This window comes from Pogonomyrmex barbatus, unplaced genomic scaffold, assembly GCF_055798465.1.
Source record: "Pogonomyrmex barbatus isolate J1 unplaced genomic scaffold, ASM5579846v1 scaffold19, whole genome shotgun sequence".
In the NCBI taxonomy this organism is placed as follows: domain Eukaryota; kingdom Metazoa; phylum Arthropoda; class Insecta; order Hymenoptera; family Formicidae; genus Pogonomyrmex; species Pogonomyrmex barbatus.
The window spans coordinates 4463770-4491273 of NW_028297115.1; the positions used below are offsets into that span (position 1 = coordinate 4463770).

A 27504-nucleotide genomic window follows, 5' to 3' on the forward strand; every position below is an offset into this window, starting at 1 on the left:
GAACATTAATAAACAAGAATTAGTATAAGCGAAATTTATCTCATTTATACTAAAAAATTCCATTAAATTATAAAAAGAAATCACCGAAAATTTAAATGCCATATACAGAGCTAAGAAAGATTGAAAAAGTTATACAACAACGAATAATAGAGAATTATTTTTCTTAAATTACAACAAAAATAAATTTAGTTATTTCATAATATATTATGACATAAACATAATATATTATGTGTATTAAAAAGTTTGAAATTAGAATTTAGATGTTAAAATTTCCACGTTTCAAAAATGTTGGCTATTTTTTCATTTGCTTTGACGGATCTTTTTAAATATTCTAATCTAGCTTTATTAATAACTTTTTTTACTTTATAGGTTTTTTTGTAAATATCTTTTAATTTTGTTGATTGTTCTATATTTATATTTTTTTCGTTGCAACTGTTTGTGTTCCAAATGCTTTCTTATTTATTTGTTTTTTTGTTAAGTTTTGTATGCAAGAATTTGTTATATTATTTGTTATATTTTCTATATCTTCAATTGATTTTTCATTTATTCTGCTTGTAAAAAGCGATTTGACATCTATATCGTCTACATCTATATCTATATCGTCATTAAATATTCTGTTATTAGCTTTTTTTTATTTGATAAGATTGGAAAATTATTTTCAGTTTTTATAAATGTTCTTTTCCGTGATGGCAAAATGCAATCTTCAGTAGTTAAATCCATAGTAACTTTTACGTTTTCTGTATCTTCTTCTAAATATTCAACGCCTATTAAGTCTATATCCTGCAAAATATTATATAAAATACAGACATAAATAAATAAAAACAAATAATACATATAAATACTACATATACTACATATAAATAATAATACATATAAATATGCATATGTGTACAATTTTTAATTTTTTATCAAGAAAATACAGTATGAACTTTAATAAATAAATTTCTTTTCATACATTTTATTATGTAATACTAAATATAAATAAAGAAATATTATATTTTTTATTATAATTATAATTTTTATTATAATTATTAATATTATCTTACATCTGAATCTTCCAATAAATTTACAGTGATTTCTTCTATGTCAGGATATCCTTCAAAACTACTAGTTGAAAACATTAAATTAAGAATTTGTTCTTCTTGCAGTGTTAATATTGTTATACTTTTTTCACCGCCTCCTGTTGCTGTCATAAACTGTTTTATACTGTTTCATACTTTCCTTTGCTCCGTGATCGCAAATCGTGCCAGCACTAAACAAATTTTTTCAATATAAACACTAGATATTAAAACACTCATTTATAAAATTAAATATTTGAAATGTGTAATTTGCAAATTATGATTCAATTAAAAAAAAAAGCAAATTAAAAGATTTCTTATTTTCCATAATGTAAAATTTTGTATATAATAAAGTTTTTAAATTTAAAAAATTTTTTTAAATAAAAACATTTATTTTAAAAAATAAATTACTAAATATACAATTTTTATTTCAAACTATACCTTACGTCAACTTTTCCAATCTTTCTTAGGTCCATTTATTGCATTTAAATTTTCGATGATTTCTTCCCATAATTTAATGGACTTTTTTAATGTAAATGATGAGGAAATTTCGCTTGTACTAATTTTGGATGTTTATTAATATGTTCTATTAATAAAGTCCTTTGCCCATTTGTGATATTTGCATCTCTTTTCCTTTTATCCAAGTTATTTATCTGTAATAAAATAATATTTAAACAAAAATATAATTAATAAATACAAATAAATAATTATAGTCAATCAAAAAATTCATATTTGAGTAAAGTTTAGTTTTATTATATGAAATAAAAACAATTTATTTATTAATCAAATAGCTTTTGTTGATGATGTTGTAGCTTGAATATTACGATATTATTTTCTTCATAATAATTCTCGGTATAGCAATCTCAGTATAGCAATCGAACAGAGCTAAGGAAACATCGGCCGGAAATGCAAGTATGCAAAAACAAGTCTGCAAATTTCAAAGCAGAGCGCGAACAAAGTTTGCATGCTGTTTTGACCATATAAGGTCCAATTTAGAGTTGTAACGTGATCAAACGCGACACTACTATAAAATACTATAAAAACGGTTGCTAAATCGCCGAGAAGGGGCAGTCACAATACATAACAGGGCAATCATACTTTGTAACGGCCAGTCGTTATCAGTAATAGCGAGATTCACTCGAAACATTGTCAAGAAGCCTTACCAATAAATCAGCTATTTATTAAAAGTGAGTAATAACATTTGACCAGAAGAACCTTCCACCAACGATCCTGCTCGGAGTTCTAATTCCTAAGGCTCGGCGAACCCGGTTTTCCCTTGTAAGGTTTGGACACCTAAGACTTTTATCTCCCTAAATTCTTAAACCTAATGTAAAGTTTGGACACCTAAGATTTCTATCTCTTATCTCTCTAACCCTTAGACTTTCTATTTCGACTTTGTACTTTCTATTGTTTTCAAGCCCTATATAAGAATACGAAAGACCCGGAAAAGTCAGTCATTATGCTGTCAGTGCGGTTCATAATTCTCTAAGATAGCATATTCAATATTATACTATAAGAACTATTGTAAAATTATTGTAAGACATAAGTAAAATAAAAATTATTTTTTTTTAATTCATAAACATCGCGTGTCTTACACCCTAAATCTTGTAATCCATCTGGGCTACAACATTTTTATGGCAGCGGTGGGATAGTCGACATCCCCAAGATTCATTTATCTGAGAGGATAATCGCTAACCGTGCTAGTAGAAATCGACAGGGCAAGCCCTAACAGACAACATGGGCAGAAAGAGAAAAAATTTTTCTGGCAACTTTCATAAGACCTGCAGTACTAGTCCCAAGACTGCAGAAGAGAAACTTTCTCGAATCAAGATTGTGGAAAACAGGTAGACGAAGGAAGCCCTGTCAGAAAATAATAAGCTTACAACCAGAAGAGTATGAAATTATAGCTGTGCCGACTTAGAACAACCCAGCAGCTATTAGCGGCAACAGAGCAGCGAGCCAGCGTACATCGACACCAGTCGACAAGAACACCCGGTAGACAGCCAGCGAGCGCATATCAGCGACACCGGAGAAGGCACCGACTTACAACAACACGCGATAGCGAAGCAACATGAAGCTAGCGGCGATAGCATTGATGTCAGATGGCGAGATAAATACAAGCCGACCTATTAGAAATACATCGTGGTTACACGGCAAGCGAACACGAAGAGTATGCAGTCTTGTCACCTCCCATGCATATAGTCCAAGAAGCTGTACGCGATATCCGCGATATAGCGTGCGCCGAAATTTAGAAGCACGATATTCGAGTGAAAGCTCACCTGAGCCGGTGACTCCACCCACATACAGTTATTAGGCGAGTATTTCCATTCAATGACGTAGACAAGAGCCTAATACCAGACCTAGAAAACGAACACAGACTGCTTCCCAAAACGACATGTTCTGAAAGAAACGAGAGCCAAAATTCATAGCGGAAAGAGTTCTCGTTAACATCTTACGATAGCGTTTTTGATTCGAAAAATATTACATTGCATCGCGTAACCCCGAACCTAGAAACATGGCGGAACAACAATTATGTATACCTCGTGGCAAGGAAAATGGGAAACAAGAAATAACCTGCACAGAAGTAGATGCGGAGATAAAACAGAGCTTCGGCAGGCCCCTGGCGCAGAAGGGTAGATGGGTAGAAGGGTCGCAATCAGAACCGAACAGCGAAAGAATCAATATTAAACGCGTTATTAGAAGAGATTCGCGCGCTACAAGATCGAATGGGTCGACTAGAAGTTACGGTTTTCGATTATAACGAAAACCGATTCGCATAACTACCCTATGAAACACACAGAATGACACAGAATGACGCAACGCCGTGACGGACCGTTAGACATAACTTACAGACGAACACTCGAAGATAGATGTCGCGAGCACCAAGAGCGCAATCACGCCCATCGCTGATGAAGCGGATTACGGCAAACAAGCGATACTTCACTATCCGACTATTATCACTTTTGTCACCGATAGCAATTGCTAAATTGTAATCGTATTTATTTCGTAACCACTCTATTTATATCTTATATCCTTGCAAGTTATTCAATTACTAAAACGGGTCGCGCGGTCTTTACTACTGTGCGACTCAGAAATATATCGCGAACGCGAGCATTTTGACTACGCTGCAAGGACCGACCGCCTGGAACAGGAAAACAGGAGATGTTTTCTCCTGTGCTAGGAGTGGGACTCGTTAAAATTTTGTGCAAGAACTGTACAATACTGTTTAATAAAGTTTTATTAAAAAAACGAAGAGTGTCGTGCTTTACGCCGAAAATCCTCAGCTGACTCCCTGGTCGATTTTTCCCCGAAACGACCCGCACAACATAAACTAGTGGCAGCAGTGGGATCGTTTCGGAGCAGCAGCAGCACCCAGTGATCTAGAAAAGGCAAACAACCAAATTCAAGAAGGCTGAAAGAAGAGGAGCTGACCCCGCAAAGAAAGACATCCGGTAAAGCGACAACGCTAAGCATATCAGCGAGCCGGAGAAGCAGCATCCAACCGCAACAGCGAGCCAGCGCTACGTCATCAACATGCGAATTGCGACCGTAATGTGAGTTATAGAAAATTAAGGCGAGCGCAATAGATATTAAGAAAAGCGATTAGATGTTGGATAAGGAAGTTAATCAAACTCCCGTCGAAAGAAACACGTCGTGTTTCGCGACTACACCGCGAGTCAGCCAGCCATGCTCAGTTCCTTCGAGCATTGAGCCGACGGAAAATTTTCGCGATCCGCGCAATAACGCGCGCCGTGATTTAAATAATTATTCAGATGATAGTCTAATGAGTCAAGTTACATCCGAATATTGTAATTGAACGCGTATTTTCGCTTAGTGACATAGATAATAGTATACTAGCGAATAACGAGAGACACAACGACGTTCTACTACGATCGACAGATGCAAGATCTGACAATAGTGACATTACGAACGCAAGTAATCCCAGTCGCGGAGAATTTTCGCCAACGTCTTACAATAGTAGCATATTTAATCCAACCGAATTCCATACCGTTCCACGAAACGCACCCGGAAGAAATAGCAAATCAGTTCCCAGGCACGCCGTTAAAATTAATCGCGGAAGAGCGACAAGTAGAAAATTGGAAGATGAAGTAAAAAGAATGAGAACTACTTTAAATCAGCCGCATTGGAAACCCGATCTGGCAAAAGCTTCGCGCGACGCGAAATATAATAATGTTGGCCGAATTATTAGAAGGCATGCGAACGTTACAGAGCCGCATAAGCTAATTAGAAGTCACAAATTACAATCGGAATATAGAAAATGACAAATCGATAGAAATGACATACAGGCGTACAATAGACGATGTCCGAAATTTGCGAGACCCCGTGAATACGTTTATGAAACTAAAAGAAAGGCGCGATATAATCCCAGGATGGATCGTCGCGGAATCAAGTTCAAAAATTTTTAAACGCAAGTACTTATATGATGAGCGAAATAAATTCTGCCGACGAAAAATCATTATTGAAAGCGATTCTATGCACGAAGCTAACAGAAAAGGCTATGCACGACTTTCAAATGAGAGATATATGCACGTTCGCGCAATTGAAACAAGAAATCGAGATGTGTTATTTGGCAAAGCGTAGTACCACATACATTCAGCGAGAATTTAACATGATTCGCCAAAGTCGGAGAAAGCACGCGAGAATACGGACTCTGCATAGACAAACTAGCGATGGAACTCTATCAGTCTATGGTAGAAGGTCGCGAACACACCACTGAGCAACGGAAGGCAATTCTAGATACGATTCAGGAATTAGCATTAGAGAATTTCCAATTAGGATTACGTGAAGAAACACAAACAATAGTACGTTCCAGGAATTATACGAATTTAACAGCCGCGATCCTAGGTGTTACAGCCGAAGAAAAATTAAAAGGCAACCAATACCAAAGTTTATAATAACGAGAAAGCAAGAGGCAATCAGGAACAGAATAAAAACCGCAATTAAAAATTAGAGTGTCACAAATGCGGTAGATTAGATCATCTGGCGCGTGATTGTCGAGCCGGTACATGACCAGATATTCGCTACCGCGAGCCGAATTACCAGCAAACATAAATAATATCGAGAAATACTGTTCGTATTGCAAAAAGGCATAAGCGCGACGAGTATTGGTCATTGAACGGACGCCCGAGAAAAGAACAGCCAAGACGAACGAGACAGGATAACGGAAAAGGGCGACAAATAAATATTGCCATAATAATGAAAAAGAATAAGCAGCGAAAGAAAGCGATGAACTGTTGTTCACCAGCAGCGGCGATGACAAAGAAGAAGAGAAACCGAGAACAAAAATAACGCGAGCCATACCGCGAGCATCAAGTGACACAGGTGAATACGCCCCACACAAATGCCACGTTAGAATTGATTATCTTACCGATTCGAGAGACGAAAAAAGGAAAAATGAATTTCCTTCTAGTTACAGGCGCCATCTTAATAACCTTAATAAAAGTAGGAAAGGATTTGAAAGGAAACACACTAATGCGCGAAAAGCGATTAGCTCTAACCGGAGTTACGGGCCACAAGATACATACACTCGGAAAGATAAGAGCAATGATAACGCTAAGAGACCGAGAGCTACGACATATTATGTATGTGGTGAGAGATGACTTCCCCATAAACTATGAACTATAAGGGAATATTGGGACTAGATTTTTTTAAACAAGCAGCAAGCAAAATGCCACGGCAAAAAACAAAATCCGTATTGGCAACGTTTTAAACTTTACCCGTATAAGAAAACCGTGCTAACACCTCGCAGCGAAACAATAATCCAGGCAGTAACCGATCGAAATAGTAAACGCATCGGAATAGTAAACGCAGTCGAAACTAAACTCGGAGTGTTCATAGAAAATTGTTTGATTTTCAGAAGAAAATGTGTTCCCAATAAGTGTAATAAATACTACGGAAGAATCCGTAGAGATAACAACGCCTCTCATCACGGTGGATGAAATAAAGAGACGCCACACACATGCATACCGTGGAGGTGTCAAGTAACCACGCGAGCGGCGAACTCATTCAGACTCTTCAAGAGAAATTGTGCAAACAATTGCGAACAGAGCATTTAAATGACGAGGAAAGGAAAGCCTTACACCAGATTTGCAAAGATTTTTGTGATATTTTCCATCTAGAAAACGACTGCTTATCGCACACTAACGCCATAGCACACGAAATTAATACACGGACAGATAGTGTGCCGGTGAATGTCCGACCGTATAAATTGCCGGAGAAGCACAAGGCAGAAATAAATAAGCAGATAGCGAAAATGCTGGAGGACGAGATAATCCGCCCCAGCACGAGTCATTGGAACGCGCCCTTACTAGTAGTACCGAAGAAATTAGACGCTTCTGGAGAACGAAAATTACGAATAGTTATAGATTCTCGGAAACGATTTAACAATTGGTTTAACAACTCTTTCCCGCTCCCAAACATCACTGACATATTAGACCAACTAGGAAACGCGAAATATTTTACAACGTTGGATTTAGCATCAGAATATCATCAAATTTCCATGCATGAGGAACACAAAAAAAAACGTTTTCCACAACCTATGGACATTACGAGTTTAATAGAATGTCCTTTGAACTAAAAAATGCACCTGCAACATTCCAGAGACTTATGAATTCCATGCTAACCGGATTACAAGGCCTCGAAAGTCTATCTGGATGACATCATAATATATGAACCAAATTTAAAAGAACATAACAAAAGACTAATTGAAGTATTCAAAAAATTAAGAAACTACAACCGAATAAATGCTCTTAAGAAAAGAGGTGACATATCTAGGTCACATTATTTCCGAAAATGGTATAATTCCGGATCCATCAAAAATAACGGCCATAACGAACTTTCCAGTACCCAAAAAGATAAAAAACGTGCAATCCTTCATAGGATTAGCCGATTATTATAGAAGAGAATTCATCGAGAATTTTTCGAAGATAGCGAAGTCACTGACAAAATTAACAAAAAAATTCACTTGAACGGCAGAGCAACAAAACGCATTCGAAACGTTAAAAGAGAGGCTAACGACCGCGCCAGTTCTAGCTTACCCTGATTTTACTAAACAATTTATATTAACGACAGACGCATCCGGTTATGCCATCGGAGCGGTATTGTCGCAAGGACCAGTAGGCCAAGACCGACCAATTGTTTACGCGAGCAGAATAAAGCGAAACAGAACTATAACACAACAGAGAAAGAATTGCTAGCCATAGTATGGGCCGTCAAACACTTCCGGAACGAAATTTCAAATAGTTACAAATTATAAGCCATTGATCTGGCTATTTAGTATAACAGATCCTGGCTTGCGATTAATCAGAGATGGAGACTCAAATTAGAAGAGTACGACTATGAGGTGATACATAAGACCGGCAAAGGCAACACAAATGTTGACGGGCTCAGCAGAAATCCGATCGCGCCCGACACATAAATAAATAACGTCGAATGCAACAAGGAAGAGCGTGAATATAACAAAGAGGAAAAAGAGCAAATAATATCATAATGTCCCCTTCGGAGGACATCAAGGGGTAACACGCACAGTAAACTAGATACGATTAACACACAACTGGCACGGATTAACAAGAGACATGGAAGAATACATCGCCAAGTGCGAATATTGCCAGAAAAACAAACTGAGCAGGAAAACTAAAATGCCTCTGATATTGAGCGACACGGCGGAAAAATCGTTTGAAAAATGCGCTCTAGATATTGTGGAACCATTCACGGTCACCATGAAAGGAAATAAATATCTATTAACATTTCAGGATGACTTAACAAAATTCAGTAAAACGATACTGATCAGGAAGCAAGCACAATTGCCAAAGAATTCACTACGAAAATAATATGCGAATTCGGAATACCGGAAAAAGTACTGACAGATCAAGGAACGAACTTCGTCAGTGAGATGTCAGTGAGATGTTCAGGGATGTATGCACCCTTCTAAAAATAATAAAAATCCAAACGACCGCGTATTATCCTGAAAGCAACGAGGCCCTGGAGAGGACTTTGACTGAATATTTAAGACACTATATAACGAAGATCAAACTAATGGGATGAATGGATCCCATACGCGATGTTCACGTACAATACCGCATACAGCAACGGGTTATACACCGTTCGAATTGTACAGGCACCAAGCAATTCTGCCTACGGCCCTGACAACGCCGCCTAAACCATACTACATGTATGACAACTATGCGCAAGAATTAAGAGACCGACTCCGAGTCACACAAAAATTAGCGAAAGAACATATCCGCGAGACAAAACAAAAGGCAAAAAACTATGCCGATAAGAATACGAACACTAAAACCTTCAAAGTAAGAGATAAGATCCTCCTGCACGATGAAGCAGAAGACGATCGAAGAAATTGGAAGCACCATGGATAGGCCCATAAATAATTGAGAAAATCTCAGATGTTAATTATAAAATTAAACAAAAACGAAAAATCGTAACGATGCACGCAAACTGACTCAAACTATTCATCGAAAGCTAAGGAAACGACCGCGAATAATTACCCGCGAAAAGCAAAAGCATTAGTAATAAAAATAGTATAAAATTAGAATTAGTAAAGAAGAAATACAGTACTCATTAGTCACGACGAGGCAGGATGGCGACGACCCGATACAAATTCATACCCGCAGAGGGTCGCGGAGGTAACGCTCCTCAAGGACGAATGGAGAGGGCGCCTAAGACCTCTCCTGGACACATACCCGTGCGAAGGAGTACAGGAATGATACTCTTTGGTCCAGATGACCGTAGACGGCCACCTGGACATCACCCTAGTCGCCAGCCGTTGCGCCGCCAGATGGTACGACCGCCGCACGCATTGCAAATAAGAGGGATATATTCTCTACTACACACAACGCATTGCATGTCCTGAATTTTTTTTCTTTTCCCTTTTACTAAACGACGCGCAATAGGCCAGGGTGGCAGACCCTATACCAGGACGGCAGACTGATAAAATAATTTATTAAACATCTCACACAAAAAATGCATGGATTCACAGAAGTAATCTAAGTCTTAAGGTTTGTCCGTGTTGCATACACTTTTCGCACTTGAATTCTAGTGAGTTTACTAGTAATATGAAAAGTGTACTAATTTATTTATTAGTACACTTTATTACTAATTTATTACTAATTTATTTAGTTATTTGTACGAATAGCTCAAACGTCAAAGTGCATAAACTATTAAAATGGCGCATGGAAATATCAGAGAAAATATTGCTGAAATATTAGAGCTGGAAGAAATAATGGATATATGATCGACGGTATGTAAAAATTAGTAATATATATACATACATTGCTCTACTTGCTAAATAATAAAGTATTTACTTATTATTAATAAATATACTAAATATATATTAATATATTAATATATTTATTAAATTGACGATTATAATTATAATTTCTGTCTTCTTTATAATTTTTAGATGATGAAATGCTACAATTCTTACGATTAGCATTAATACAACGTGTTCATCGTAATAAAGTTAACATTAATACATAATACATAATTACATAGAAACTGTAGTCCGAAATTATATTGAAAAAGATTTTGTAATGCATTTTCGTTTATCTCGTGCAATTGTTTATAATCTCCCGTTTTACAATATCTCCAATTTTTACGTCTTTACAAGGTATTTTATTATTTATAGTAAATATAAAATGTATTATTAATTATTTTTATAATAAATAAAATACAGATTGTAATTTAAATTAAGTTCTTAAATTATTTACATGGTAATTATATTTATTTAAATCCGTTCAATATATATTGCAGAATAAGCAGGATATGCACCAATTTCACCAGAAAAACATATTTTAACTTACTTGTGTGTGTATCTTGATCGAAAGTAGGATATCCTAACGTAGTAGATCGATTTGATATTACAATTAGTACACTGTATGAACTTTTAATAAGGATAACAAACTTTTTAATGCAGCTTACTCCACATATTATAAGATTTCCTACATTATAATAAAAAGAAAAAGAAGAAACAATGGCATATTTTCTTAGAGAAAAACAGTTTCCTCGAATTATTGGTATAATTTACTTTTGTGTTTTATATAACTTTTTTGTGCAAACGTCATGTATAAATTACATATGTATGCCAAACTTAAAATTAAATTTGTGTGTAGGTGCTGTGGATGGCACGCACATCCGAATCGATAAATCAACAATCGATAAATCAAAGATCAAGATTCATACATTAATAAGAAATAATATTTTTCAATTCATATGTAAGGTGTAGTGGACCACAAAATGAAATTTTTAGATGTGTTCATTGGATATCCCGGATCTGTACACGATGCAAGGGTTTTTCGGAAATCTCATTTATACGAATATCTTCAGGATATTTGTTTAAATTAGTAATATTTACAATATTGTTATATATAATTATTTTAGTACTTAATAGTACTTAATAATTTATTAAATATTTAAGTATTTTAATTTTTATTTATTTTATATGAAATTACATTAAAAAATTATATAAAAATACTTATGTAAATAAAATATTTTAAAATATTTTAGGAGGCTCTTATATAGTTGGAGACAGTTATCCTTGTTGGAATACTTAATGGTTTCCATATAGAGATAATGGACATCTAACACGAGCGCAGAGACATTTTAATAATTAATTAAGTTCATGTCGTGTAGTTAAAAATGCTTTCGGCATTTTGAAACAATGATTTAGACAATTATATTTTAAACTTCGAAACATTGTACGTATAGTGCAAATAATATTAGTGCAATAATATTGTACAAAAAAGTTCTGAGCTTTAGATTTCATACAACCGAAATAACAATTTAAATTTTATATATCTTCCCGCCCGTTTACGGTTTTAAAGCGTTGACATTTGACCTTCTAAAATGCCATATGGTTTGGCGTTTGATGCACATAACCTCAAAAATCAGTAGTGTTCACGATGGCAATAACAAAAGAGCATATTCGATTTTCCATCCACTTCGCGTTTCATCTGAAGAAAAATGCTGCTGAAGCCACTGCAATGATTTGTGCTGCATATGGAGAGAACGCTGTAAGTCATACTACATGTAAAAGATGGTATCAAAAATTTCGCCAAGGAAATTTCAGTCTTGAAGATGAACCGCGTGCTGGACACCCTCAAAAGATTGAAACGGACGAATTGCAAGCACTGCTGGATATAAACTCTGCACAAACTGAAAAGGAGCTTGCAGAATAGTTTGGCGTTACGCAGCAAACCATTTCCGTACGTTTACATACGATGGGAAAGGTTCAGAAGGAAGACAGATAGGTTCCGCATGAATTGTCCGAAGACAACAAAAATCGTCGGCATGACACTGCACTCACTTTGCTTTTAAAGTTCCGAAAAAAAGATTTTCTGCACAAAATCATTACAGGCGATGAAAAGTGGATTCTTTATGATAACCCGAAACGTAGAAAATCATGGGTTGACCCTGGTTAACCTTCGACATCGACGCCAAAGCCCAATATCCACGCCAAGAAGGTTTTGCTCTGTATCTGGTGGGATTGGAAAGATGTATTGTATTATGAGTTGTTACAACCGGGTGAAACAATCACGGCAGATCACGGCTACCAATAACAATTGACCAATTTGAGCGATGCATTAGAAGAAAAGAGGCCATTTACTGGCCAAAGACGTCGTAAAGTGATCAAGCTTCATGAGAATGCTCGACCACATGTTGCGAAAGTAACTCAGGATCTTTGCATTAGGCTGGGAACTTCTCCCGCACGCGGCGTATAGCCCAGACATGGCGCTTTCCGATTACTACCTATTCTGGTCGCTGCAGCATCATTTGGCTGATACACATTTCGTGAGATTTGAAGAGATACGAAAATGCATTGATGACTTTATCGCTTCGAAGCCGGTGAGCTTCTATCGTCAAGGAATTCGCAAGCTACCCGAAAGATGGCAAAAAATCGTTGATGCAAACGGGGAATATTTCGCTGATTAATATTTTTTTGTTTATTTTTGAATAAAAATTGAATTTTACAAAAAAAAAGCTCAGAACTTTTTTGTACACCTAATACATGCTTGTTGTGTTTTACATAATTTAGCAAGCGCAGGTGAAATAGAATTATTAGAACCTCCGCATGAAGATGATTATCCTGATCCAGAAGCCGAGATTATTATTAGAAATTATTATTAGATTACTAATAATTAGAGATATTTAGAGATTATTATTATTAGAAATAATAGTGATGAAATTATCCCTGGGAATGAATGTGGCCGCATTTTACGAGATGAATTACGTCGTCAATTAATTGCTCAAAATATATAAATGTTTTATATGTCAAACAGAGAAATTATAATGAAAATACTTTTATTTTATTACTATATTTTTTATCATTATTTTATTACTATAATTTTATATTTCGTATTATATATTTATTTGTATATTAGCATGTAATATCTTTGAAATAAAACTATTTTATTATTTTTCATAAATTTATTTATTTTATATTATAAAAAATATGTTTTATACATATTCATCATAAAAGTGTTGAAAGTCATAACATAACTGACTAGTGTATTACAAACATTTTTCTTATGAAGGATAAATCTCTCTTTAAAAAAGTCTTTTAATTGAAAGTATTGCTTTATTTTTACTTAAACTTAATAAGAACTTAATAGAAATGATAGCACTTGTCATATATATTAGATATATATTAGATTTAATAATACAAACTACTTTTGACAAGTATTTTTTTAGTAACAAATAAACTTTCTAAACAAAAAAATATTAAAATATTTGTATTATATTATATTAAAAATAAAAAAACTTAATATTTAAAAACTTCAAAATATTATAAATATTTTTTAGAGATTAAAGTTAATTATTAAAAATCAACTGTTGTAGCCCGAATTACTTCTTACATATTATATATATATATATATATATGGTCAAATCGGCACGCTTTCGCAAATTCTTCGTTCGCGCTCTGCTTTGGAATTTGTAGACTTGCTTTTGCATGCTTGCATTTCCGGCCAGCGTTTCCGTAGCATCGGCTATTTCGAGATTCGAGAATAATTGTGAGGATATATATATATATATATATATATATATATATATATATATATTAATTTTATATATATATATCTTCATTATTTCTTATCCTCACAATTATTCTCGAATCTCGAAATAGCCGATGCTACGGAAACGCTGGCCGGAAATGCAAGCATGCAAAAGCAAGTCTGCAAATTCCAAAGCAGAGCGCGAACGAAGAATTTGCAAAAGCGTGCCGATTTGACCATATATGGTCCGTTTTAGAATTATAACGCGACGAAACGCGACACTACTCGAATACTATAAAAACGATCGCTAAATCACCAAGAGGGGGCAATCACAATACGTAACAGGACAGTTGTACTTCGTCACAGCCAATCGTTATCAATAATAGCGAAATTCACACGAAACATTGTCAAGAAGTCGTACCAATAAATCAGCTACTTAACAAAAGTGAGTAATAATATTTGACCAGAAGAACCTTCCATCTATGATCCTGTTCGGAGTTCTAACTCCTAAGGCTCGGCGAATCCGACTTTCCCTAAATACAATTTTGTAACCCAATTCGAGCTACAACACAACATAACTAAACATATTCCTTTAATATTACATATATTAACTCAGACTTTACACTTAGAAACTAAATAAAATACGACAAGCAACAAGATATTTAATAAAATATAGAAATAAAACAAAAAAATATTAAAAATATATAGAAATACAGAAATAAACGATCTCCATATTTTTTGCGTTAATGGATAAACATATATAAATTAAACATCTGTACTGTATGAAAATGTAGCAATTTGTTCGATACTTTTTGTACTTTCTCTAAGAATTTTAATGTTTTCATCTCTTTTAGCATGGCCCATTGTTTCTTTACAGAGTGGACAAAATCTTCTTGAATTTTCTTAATATTTTTAAATTCTTCTAGAATCTGCATTTATATGCTTTCATTATGTTAAACCGTAAAAAGAAGTAATGAAAGACAACAGTCTTTCATTACTTCTTTCAGAAATATATATATCTAAAACAGCTTGACATTTATTTATATATGAACTCGTTGTATTTTGTCGTATTCTATTTTTATTAATTTGTAGTTTATTTGTTTTTACAGTTGGTACATTTTCAACAGGTGCAAGAATATTTGATGGACCAGGATTGTTTTCAAAGTCTTCATTGTCAATTACGTTATTCATTCTGTAAAAAATGATATATAATTTATGTAAAAAATGACAGTATTATAAATAAATTTAACTATATATATATGCACAGTTTGTATATTCTATATTATATTTACGCAGCATTATTTTCTTTATTGAAATCCAGTTCTCTAAGTACTAAACCGTTTCTTCCTAATACAGCAAGTGGTTGAATGCTATGTTTTTCTCCTAATAAATCTCTTAACTCACTGTAATTAAAGAGAATATTAGTATCATTCGTAATATTATATATAAATTTATTCTTTTATAATATATAATATTATTTACTTTTATAAGTACTTACGTTTCATATTTACAAGTCTTTCTTGCTCTACCGGTCATTTTATTATTACTAATCATATTTTTGTATGAACGTTCCAACGACTTAATTTTATTTTTCATTTGTAACGGGGTTACAGGATAAATTAGTATGACCCATTTCTTGTGCAATTTGTTTCCATAAAATTTTATAAGCTTTTATTTTCCTTGTATTTACAAGGTTTTTTTTAGATTTATAAGTGTAACAACAATTTTGTTGATGCAACGTTCCAAAACCACGATGAAATTGTATTTGTAATAGTTTTATTTTGATTATTCTGATCATTCTCATCATTTTGATCATTTTGATAATTTTGATCATTACGATCATTTTCATCATTTTGATCATTTTGAATATTTTCATCATTTTGATTTTGTGTATTATTACATATTTCTCTTTTTGTTTTAGAAAGGTCTACACAAATTTGAGTTCCATCAAGAATAAAGATTAAAGTATCCAAAGAAAAATTCTTTTCGGAATCTCTCTTCGGAAATTTTAACTGTTTTCCATCTAAGTAAAAAATGTTAAAAGATATATTTACTCGCTTATAAAAATATTAGCGCGCTTTTTTGTCATTTTATCCTTGTTTTACATCTATTGAATGATAATGATTGAACGATGAAAAAGTACGCTAACATTTCTATATGCTCTGAGAGAATATGGGTCATAATTTAAGAATATCACTTTATATAAGATGTTTTATTTAACTAGACTCAAAATAACTTATTAATTTTTAAAGATATATAAAAGCAGAAGAGAACTAAGTTAAATTTGACATTCTGTACAGCAAAGTTATATAACAAAGTTATATAAATAATTTATTAAAAATACTTGTAATACCTTCAATTATGCAATTTACGCATCCATTTGAATTCACTTTTATTTTTCCAAAGTGTTTAACTGTAAAAAGTCACGTAATTGCACAATCTGCTGCCATTTTAATATTACTTTTTTATAAATATATAATAATTCTGAAAACAAACGTTATAAAAAGTTACGTATAAAAGAATGTGTATATATTTATTCGTTAAATAACTAGTTTGAATTTCGCGATGAAGTAAAAAATTCGCACGAAAGAAACACTCACTGAATTGTACGCAAGTCAATAATTTATTACTTAATTTATACACTTAATACGGTTTACAAGAAAAAAACATAATGTACATGGAACTAATTACACTATTTAAATTTGCAAACACGAAGCGATCGCGACGAACGATTTTGCGCAAGTAATGATAATTCTTTACAAGGCAAGCAACCTCGTAAAACACTGCGATTTAATACTTTTGAGAGCAAGCAATTCTACGAATTTTGACTAATGCCGGCACTGATTCTGCTTTGTTGATAAGCTCAGACAGACGCTGCGGGCTGTCTCGGCATTCTTTTTATACTGCAAAAGTTCTAGATTGTTCCTTTCGCAACGACTCCGGAACTTGCGTCAGGAAAAGAATCTAGAATTATAATTTTCGTTAAATTAAATAATTGTTATTGTTTATAAGTCAAGAAGACAATACCTGCTGTCAAGCGCTAATTGGCTTTCTGACTTCGAATCTGCCGCTGCGATTCGATGGCAGCGCGAGAGCACGTGTACTCGCGCGCAAATTGGCGCGCGTTATTCTTTTCAGTCTTCAACCATTTTTGCACTTTTTACTTCTTCTTAAGATCAAGTACAAAAAGTGTTGCAAGAAATGTAACTGCACTGGCAAAACAAACAGCGGTTACATCATGTCCGGTAACAAAAAGTTAGTGTACACTTAATGCAAAAGTACAAAAAATGCGTGCAACACGAACAAATCTATAGTTGTACATTATACGTTATAGTTGTACATTATACATAAGTTAATTTATCTTTACATAATTTATCATATCTATTTATCATCACCTTTACAATTATAAAAGAAAGCAATATATGTAGTTATAAATAAACTTTAAATTAATAAACGTAAATGTTTTATAATTAAAAATATCTAGTATGAAAATTGGAGATATCCATTTTATTAATAATATAATTCTTATCGTAGATTTGGATTTTGCAATGCCACATATTTGCTGTGTATTAAGATGTTTTAATAATTCCGAGAATTCCGGTGCCCCCTGATACAACCGCACATCCAACCGATTCTAAGCACCGGGGTACACCCCGGTCAGCCGAGTACGCTCGGCAAGCACACCGAAACCTTCCGCTAGATCTGGGGTTCTCCCCCGCTGGCCGAGTTCACTTGGCATCCTCTGTCAAGGCGAAGGGCATACCCTCCGCCAGTCGAATACATTCGGCAGAGAACGGATACACCCGTTCTTCGACTTGAGTGGTCATAGCATCCTTTCGCGAAAATTCCACTCTCGCGACAAAATCAAACGCCCGCGATCATAGACACGCGTACGCGATCTAAATCATCCCGTTTAAAGGTCCACAAGTACACGTGCGATATCGGCGTACATCTCGTGTGCCCCGCATCACCGAATTACGCAGCGATATCAGTATCGCGCCGACTGCCGAAGCGATACCTCAAATATACAAAAACGCGTAAACACGCGCCGATCGCTGACTCGCCCGTTCACGGCCAATTCGATTCACATTCCTTTCAAACAACTGTGCAGCCTGAAACTGTGCATCATGAAAATGTTTCCATCCGATTTATTGTTATTTCGTTCGTTGTTGCCTAATAAATTAATGTTATATCATAATTTCGCCTCCGATCTAATTTTAACACTAAAAATTCTGTCTCCAATGTCTTCGCTTCCTCATCTGGTAACCGACTGATCGCTATTCGCGCGGGAAAGCGAGACCGTTTTAATATTTTACCGTTTATTACTATAATTTTACTCTTACTATCACTGTCACTGGTCGCTTTATTCGATTCTTCGATTCTCGATATGGATTGCTAGACGAAGACTGACCGTGAGAGAGAGCGTTCGCTCGCGAATTTCGTGTGCTTATATATCCCGCTCGCAGAGGTATGCGGATAATTATTGTGTATATACAGGGTATTGCATCAACATATTAGGCAGAATGCGTGACAGATTTTGCAGGAGCAGGCGCGGTTCAATAGATAATGACAACATATACATGTATCATCATAATTTACCGAACGAATGGATCGCGTGTCTTTATGTCAATAAAATTTGCATCGTTCCAATTATGATTTGGATAATAATTGCTGTGATTATTATAAGAGGAATCGAAACGACAATTAAAGATGAAAAATTGAATTTTAAGTGATGTATAATATGATTTAAGTTAACATGATTGAATTTAAAGTTAACGTGATGAAAAAAATAAACATGATAAAACATTAAAAACATTGAAAACTTTGAAAATATTAAAAACGTTAAAAACATTAAAAATATTGAAAATTTTGAAAATATTGAAAACGTTAAAAATATTTCATAAAAAATTCAAGTTCAAAATATCCTCCAAGCTCTTCACAATGCGACTCATGAAACTATGTCGCATAGCAAGTGTTATGTACTTAGCATAACAGGTGTTATATTGCGACTTGCTGTTTCAATTTTTTCTTTAATTGTCGTTTCGGCTTCTCTTATAATAATCACAGCAATTATTATTCAAGTCTATCATAATTGAAACGATGCAAACTGTATTGATATAAAGGCGATCCACTCGCTCGGTAAAATATAATAGTATATGTATATGCTGTTATTACCTATTAAACCGCACCTGCCCCTGCAAAATCATCATTCGACATACTGCCTAATATGTTGAGGCAATACCCTGTACATTTCCGAACCAATCACGACAAATCGATCGTTATTCCTTTGAAATCTCACGATATTTTCAATTATAACATGATACTTTTCGAAGAATCGACGTCAATACTAAAAATATGCCTACATATAATAATATAAGAAAATGGAAAAAATTTTTATAATTAATAATATTGCACATATAATGGAATCAAATAGCGGTGAATCTGATAGTGACTCTGATACAATGGAGGAAATGTTAATATTAAGAAAAATAAATCAAATTCTATACCTAAAATACGTTATAGAAGATGTAGTATCCCGATATACAAACAAAGAATTTAAAACTCACTTTCGATATATTTTTATAATCTTTTGTTCTTTGTAGATACGATAAACTGTTTCTGTAATTTTACTAAAATATATTTATTTTAGATTACATTAGAATATATTTTTTTTATATTGGAATTAATAGGGCCAATCTTAGAAAGGGATGAAAAATCAGATAGATCTCTCTCCTGAAAAGCAATTAGAGCAATAATTTCATATATAATAATGTTTATATAAACTTGGTGTAGCGTGAATGATCGAATTCGCTACAATAATATCAAACTTTATTTTTATCTCGCAATGCTTTTTGTGCGTCTTCTTTATTATTATTTTATATTGAATATTTATTTCTGCATTGAGTAGAGTTAATTCTTCTTTCTCGAATGTCGCCATTTTGTACTGTGACTGCTGCGTCTTTTTAGCTACAATAGTCGCAGCAGGAAGTGATGACAAAATTTATGACGTCATTATTCTATCGTAGTGCTATCGCATACTGGAATGACTTTCGGAACGGCATTACAGTACTGCCAGTACTGGTAGTGAGTTACGGAACGCAGTCAGGGTCTCTAATAAGGGTGAATGAGCTCCTCATTTTTATCGCGACGCTATCTCGTCACTATCACACGGAGTTTTTAGTTGAGTAGTCAGGAGTCTTAATTATTTTATTATATACATATTTTTTTTTAAGTTTCAATATTTTATTTTGAACAATTAAATAAATTTAGAATTTTATTATAATTCTATACATGATTTATACAAGCAAACTTATTGTAGTTTTCTCAATACACAATCTTCTCACAAATCATATATACATACATATATACATATTCCATCATTTTATATTTTCTATTTTTCTATTATCTGTTTTGTTATTTGCAGCACTGTCAGAATCAATCATCTGTTCATGTTTCGGTAGTCTCAATTTTTGTTTAGATGTTTTTTGCGGTATCAATGCCGCAATGACATATCTGCCTTCCTCATTAACAAAATTGAACACCGTACATGCATTGTACACGGAAATTATTTCTGCAGTAATACCGAGCTTCTTCACGCACTCTCGGAGATTTTTAATATAAAAGAAATCGTATTGGTCGTCTAAGCCTATAATTAAAAGATCAGGTTTTGGCTCGAGGATAGTGAATAATGAAAGCGATGCATCATTTATGTGCTTGCTGGATTCAATATTCCAGCAGATGGCATGTCTGGGAAAGATTACCATTGGTCCTATCACTTTTGTACCAGTGTTTAATGTAAAACCGATCTGAAAAATAAGAAATCATAATCTAAAGATGATATATTTTGCCTTAAAATAAAATCTTGGTTTCTCCATATAAATAGAATAAATAAAACAATGTTGAAGAATTTTTAGTAATGACCGCTTGTACATGAAAAGTAGATTTGTTTTAAGTTAACATTATGAATATAAAGCAGAATAAGATTTGTTAAAACATCGTAATAATTTCTCGAATGTTTGATTATGATTAATCTATTTTTGTCTTTTTTTAAAAACGTTCATGTTATAAACTTCACTTTGTTCTATAATCAATTTATAAAATTCTCCTGCAATATAATATTATTAAGAAACTTTCAGCATATTATTTAGTTGTATCCTACTGATAATTTGAATAATAGAAGAGCTCTGTTGCCTTTAGATTATAAGCCCAGAGTTTAGCAAATAAAAGAAAAATATTTTTTATATTGCCGAATATAATTTATCAAGATGGTTTACGAATTTCTTTTCCAAAGTTGAATAATACAAATTGACAAACATGGAAACAGTTAATGCAGATGCTTCTTAAAAGAGAAGATCTATGAGCTATACTTGTGAAACCAAAGCCGGAAAAAAGCAATCCAGAATATGCTGTTTGAAAGAAAACTGATCGAAAGACGCGCTCCATGATTGGTTTGTTTCTAAAGGTAAATCAGTTGCCTTTAATTATAATGGCATGTGAAACATGGTCAGCTCTTAAATATATCATGAGAAGGTGATGGTTTCTAAAAGAGTATTACTGCTAAAAAAGATGTGCCGAATGGAGCTAGGAGAAAAAGGTAATATGGACAAACACATTATTGAAATTGAAGATCTTTTTGATCAGCTTGGTGATGCAGAACAAGATTTGGATGAGCCTTTTAAGGTAGCGATGATTTTAGCTAGTTTATCAAATTTTTATGAGAGTCTCATACAAGTCCTAAAAAATCGGCCGAATAAAGATTTCGCTTGAATTAAAATCGAAATTAATGGATCAACATTCAAAACGAGTTGCGAAGAGTGATGATATGGAAGTTGAAAAAGCTATGAAGTCAGAGATGAAGATTTATAAGACAGAAAAGACTTGTTTTTTTTCTGTAAAAAGCCAGGATTCCGACATTTCCAAAAGAATTGTCGGAAATTTTTAGCCAAGAAAAAGGAAAGCTTCTTTAGCAAGAAACGTGATAATAAGGATGCTGAAGAAACATATACAAGTTTTGGATAAAACTATTTATTTTATGGCTGAAATAAATGGTGAATGAATCATTAACAGTGGAGCAACATGTCATATGACAAATGATAAAAGTTTCTTTTCCACATTCACAGAAAATACTGGAGATGTATCTTTGGCGGAGCAAGTGAACAAAGCAAATGAACAAAAGTAACAGGCTTTGGAGATGGAATAATTGTTGGAATAAATGACTTTGTAAATCAATAAAAATAACTTTAAAAGAAGTATTGTATGTGCCTGATTTTAAAGGAGGGTTTATTTCGATAAGTAGAACGGCAATTAATAGATTTGCTGTGATTTTTGGAGAGACAGACTACAAGATCCAAAATAAAAATAGTGAAGTAGTTGCTGTTGGTGATAAAATTAATAATTTGTATAAATTGAAGTTATCAAATCAATCTTTCAAAGCCGTCGGTTATCACAAGCGATGTCAACATTTGGCATCGGAGATTAGGTCATCGGGATCCAGAGATTATGCGGACAATATTTAAAAATTTGGCAAAAGATTTTAATATTAGTGATTGTGGAGCTCGTATTGTTTGTGAATGTTGTCTTAAAAATAAGCTTACGCGCACATCCTTTCCAAAGTTTGCTAAAAGGAAGACTAAACGACCTTTAGAATTAATACATACTGATCTTGTGGATCCATGCAAACTATAACGCCTGAAGGTAATAAATATTTTATAACTATGATTGATGATTATAGTCGTTTTACAGCAATGTATTTGTTAAAATTCTGATGCAGCTGGAAAAATAAAACAATATGTACAATGGGTACAAAATTATTTTAATAGAAAACTAATTACAATTTAGTAGGTTCTGATAGTGATAAGGAATATGTTAATCAAGATCTGCATGAATTTTATTAGATTGAAGGAATAAAGGCAATATACAACACCTTATACTCCGCAACAAAATGGAGTGGCAGAGAGAAAGAATCGGAGTTTGACTAAAATGGTAACTTGTATGTTATTAGATGCTAACTTACCAAAGAAATATTGGGGTAAGGCTATTTTGACAGCAACATACTTGCAAATTGTTTGCCATCTCGTGCTGTTGATCGCACATGAATTATGGACTGATCGAAAGCCAAATTATGAAAGATTTAAAGTTTTTGGATGCAAAACATATGTTCTTCTGCCAGAAATAAAGCGATCAAAATTTGATACTAAAGCACAAAAACTGGTTTTTGTAGAATATTCAAATGAACATAAAGGGTATCGTTTCTTAAATCGTTAACAGATAAAATAATGATTAGTCGTGATGCTCGTTTTATTGAACTAGATAATAATTCTGAGCGATTGACAAAAATGAATGATAATCAAGAAAAATAGATGAAAGAAAAACAACAGACAGAAGAAAATAAAGTAGATTTTTTAAAAATAAAATCGACTGAAGACAATATGCAAATAAATTCTGAAGAAAAACAACAAGATATGGATAATTATGTTTCTCAAGAATCAAATAGTATTTTACAGGAAGATTTTCAGGAAGCACTAGAAGAATCAGCGTCGAATTTAAATCGTGAAAATCGTCGAAACAGAGAGACTTTGCCTAAACGCCTTTGGGATTTTGTAATCGATGTGCAATATGAAGAAGAACCAACTGAGTTGCAATGACTACAAAGTTGCAATGAAGAATCTTAAATGGCATGCAATAGAGGATGAACTAAAATCACATAAAGAAAATAAAACAACTGGGAACTAACACAATTACCTGTTGGAAAGAACTGTGTTGAAATGGATTTTTAAGTTGAAGCGAAATGAAAAAGAAGAAATAGTTAAATACAAAGCAAGACTAGTAGTACAGGATTATAATCAACAGACTATAGAACAGACTACGGAGAAGTTTATGCTCCTGTTGCTCGACAAAGGACAGTATGAGCTTTCTTGGCAGTTGCAAATAAGAAAGATTTGATGTTAAAACATATAAATGTTAAAATTGCTTATTTCAATGAAGTAATTGAAGAAATGTATATGCATCAACCGCCTGGTTTCACAGGAGGAGCTGTAAAAGGAGGAGTTTGTATGTAGATTAAAGAAAAGTATTTATAGATTGAAGCAATCGGCTAGATGCTGGAATCAGGCATTGCACACTATACTCTTAGATCTTGATTTTAAACAATGCAATTCGGATTCTTGTTGTTTGTACATACAACAGTGTCAAGACAACAGACAGCAAGAAGGTAGTTTATTTTCTAATTTATGCTGATGATATGCTAATAAGTAGTATAAAAGAATCAGAAATCGATGGAGTTTTTCAAAGAATGAAGAGTTTTAAGATAACATGTCTAAGTTTCATAAAACATTTTTTAGGATATGAAGTACAATATGAGAATGGTTGTTATAATATGTGTTTGACAAATTATAATGAAAATATACATATAACAGGCAGATTTGGGATGAAAGATGCTAATCCTACAAAAATTCCAATAGATCTTTGTTATACTGGGATAAATGAAGGAAACAAACTTTTTCAGAATAAAACGTTATCGAAGTCTAGTGGGTGCATTACTCTATTTAGTGGTTGCCCGATCACATATTGCGGTTAGTTTTGGGATATTAGGAAGAAAAGTTAGTGCGCCAATGAAGATTGGAAGGCAGCTAAACGTATTGTTCGTTATTTAAAAGAGACGAAAGATTTCAAACTAAAATTTGAACCTGAGATGGTTGGACATTAAAAGGATATTCAGATTCAGATTGGGGAGGAGATTATAATACACGTTCGACTACTGAATATATTTTTTTCTATGAAAGTGGATCTGAATGAGTAAAAGACAAACATGTGTATCATTATCAATGATGGAAGCGATCAATATAATGTTTTAGCTGCAACTTATCAAGAAGCAATCTGGCTGCGACATTTATTTGAAGATTTAGATTTAGAAGCATTAAAGGAACCAATCATTATAAATGAAGATAATCAAAGTTGCATGAATTTTGTTAAAGTAGAAAGAACAAATGGACGTGTAAAACATATTAATACAAAACAGCATTTTATTAAGGAGTTGTGTCAACGATATGAAACAGAATTGCAATACTGTCCAATGGCAGAATTGTTAGCAGATATTTTAACTAAGCCGCTAGGAGCATCAAAATTCAAGTATTTTTTTAAACCGGATTGGATTATCTAAATAACATTGATAAATAACATTGATTGGCGGTCATTAAGGAGGAGGAATTTTTGTAATAACCGCCTGTATATGAAAAGTACATTTGTTTTAAGTTAATATCACAAATATAAAGCAGAATAAGATTTTGTTAAAACATCGTAATAATTTCTCGAATGTTTGATTACGATTAATCTATTTTTGTTTTTTTAAAAACGTTCATGTTGTATACTTCACTTTGTCCTGTCAATGTAATCAATTTATAAAATTCTTCTCCTGCAATATAATACTATTAAGAAACTCTCAGCATATTATTTAGTTGTATCCTACTGATAATTTGAATAATAGAAGAGCTCTGTTGCCTTCAAATAATAATCAAAATAAAGGCTTCTAATAGCTTCTAAAACCGGAACAAGAAAGGGGCATAAAAGCCAGATAGGATTTTCGCATTTAAAATAAAATTTTAATTGTAGAATTAATAATAAATAAAAATTTTTATAATTATAAGTTTTTCTTAATTAATTTTTGTAAATACAAGCTAGTAAAAATTTGTTGGCAAATTAATCAAGTTTGCATCAAACTTATTTTGTCGACATAATCTGACAGACATAATCTAACAGAAATGAAATCTGTGCATTCAACAGATTTGATTCAATTTCCAACTGCCAATCTATTTAAGAGTCTTGACTAGTCACTGTGGCCATATTGGAATCGTGACATCATAGGCAAGAAATGGCACAATAAAATTTATGACGGTAATTTTGCAAATAAAGAGATATTTGACTAAAATAACACTGGCTTTAAGACACTTGTGAAAATGGGCGACTGCTATTCTTTCCCTTCCTGATAGTCAATAAATAGCTGTAAAAGGCACGTGAAATAAAACTTGTTCAGGCAGGAAACACACGATTTGACAGCTGTTGAAAGAAGTGAAAAAAATGCTTTCACATATAATGTCTAACGATAATTTTAGCTGCCGCCCAGCACCTTTTTTACGACTCTGATAAATACGAAACAAGTCATATCTGCAAGATTAAGCACACAATAACGAAAATAGTCGTTATAAAAAATTTCATTGTCCACATGTCACTTGTATGAAGATGAATAAGAATAAGATGAACAAGGATGTAGGAGCTTCTATTTTTCACCGCGAGTATGTCAACGCAAAGTTCTTCGCTGAGTAGTCAGGGGCCTTAAGAAACGTAACAATCAAGTGATGGCTTAATTCTTGTTTGCAAATGAATTTTTAGATTCATATTAGAAATATATACAAATAATAAGTGCGAATGCGCTTGTTCAATAGTTGCACAGTTATTTAATTTTTTGAACTTGTGTGTCAAACTGTTATATCGCAAGCACTCTTGATTCTTCATTTTATCTTTATCTGCGATATTTTGTTGACAAATTTTACTTTGGTATCAAATCTATAGTCTTTCTGCTGACAAAATTTGTGATGAATATTTTGTATAAACTCTTTTCAATAGCACTGGCTATTTGGGAATCTAAAACAGAGCTTACCTCATCACAACGAGATATTAAGAGTCGAGAACCAATCTCTTTGCTGATAAATGTGACAGTGGTTTTACCAGGACCCTCATATGCAGCATTTTTTGTTATATATGTGACATGTAAATTCCTGCAATAATTGTAGATGTATTTAAATGTTGAAAAATTTGAATATATTTTATATTCAATCTATTTGAATAGTTTTGAATCAAAAAATCGACCAAGTTTGAATAATTTGGACAAACTTCAATAGTATTTGAGTTTAATCAATCTGTAATCTCAATTATATTTAAAATTCATATAATTTAGATGATAAAGAATATTAATATACATGTTGGAAATAAGAGTAGATTTTTACGAATCATTTTTTTCTTTCACGCGTATATCACATTAATCTGAAGTGAGTTCAAATTGTTTGACATACTTGAATAGAAAATATTTAATTTTGAGATTTAAACTGTCCAAACTATTCAATCACCTAACGTTTTCAAAAAGTAGCTATTAATAGTCGAAGTTTAGAAATATTGCGCAATTGTCAGCAAAAAATAAACAACAACGTTTTGTTTTTCAATCAATCTTTTATAACAATCATTGATTTCATGTTTCGTGCATAAACATGACATACCTGCAGCTTTGCAATATTTGTTTCAGTTGACACAATCTGCTAGTCACATTCATCGTAATATTTCGGAGTGAAATCTATCGCGATGCAAATCTGTAGCAATGGATCAATTCAAATCAGTTGAAATCAATTATATTCCTTACGATAATATGACCGAGC

At 33.2% G+C, this 27504-nt stretch overlaps 1 protein-coding gene and 1 pseudogene across 2 annotated transcripts; both read right to left on the reverse strand.

Moving 5' to 3' along the window:
- Positions 1-27492, reverse strand: LOC105432753 (uncharacterized). The gene is given in 7 exon segments (XM_089075771.1): positions 1-780; positions 1047-1205; positions 1208-1252; positions 1500-1603; positions 1606-1711; positions 26736-26853; positions 27349-27492. Coding segments are annotated over 7 exon segments (771 nt in total). The 5' UTR covers positions 27402-27492; the 3' UTR covers positions 1-594.
- On the reverse strand, positions 14175-23155 carry LOC148936950 (uncharacterized; annotated as a pseudogene). Its single transcript, XR_016138945.1, has 6 exons — positions 23138-23155; positions 20511-20889; positions 16437-16496; positions 15582-16106; positions 15376-15486; positions 14175-15275 (listed from the first exon to the last, which is right to left on the reverse strand). The product of XR_016138945.1 is annotated as an uncharacterized LOC148936950 (transcript).
- Positions 27493-27504: the final 12 nt, after the last annotated feature.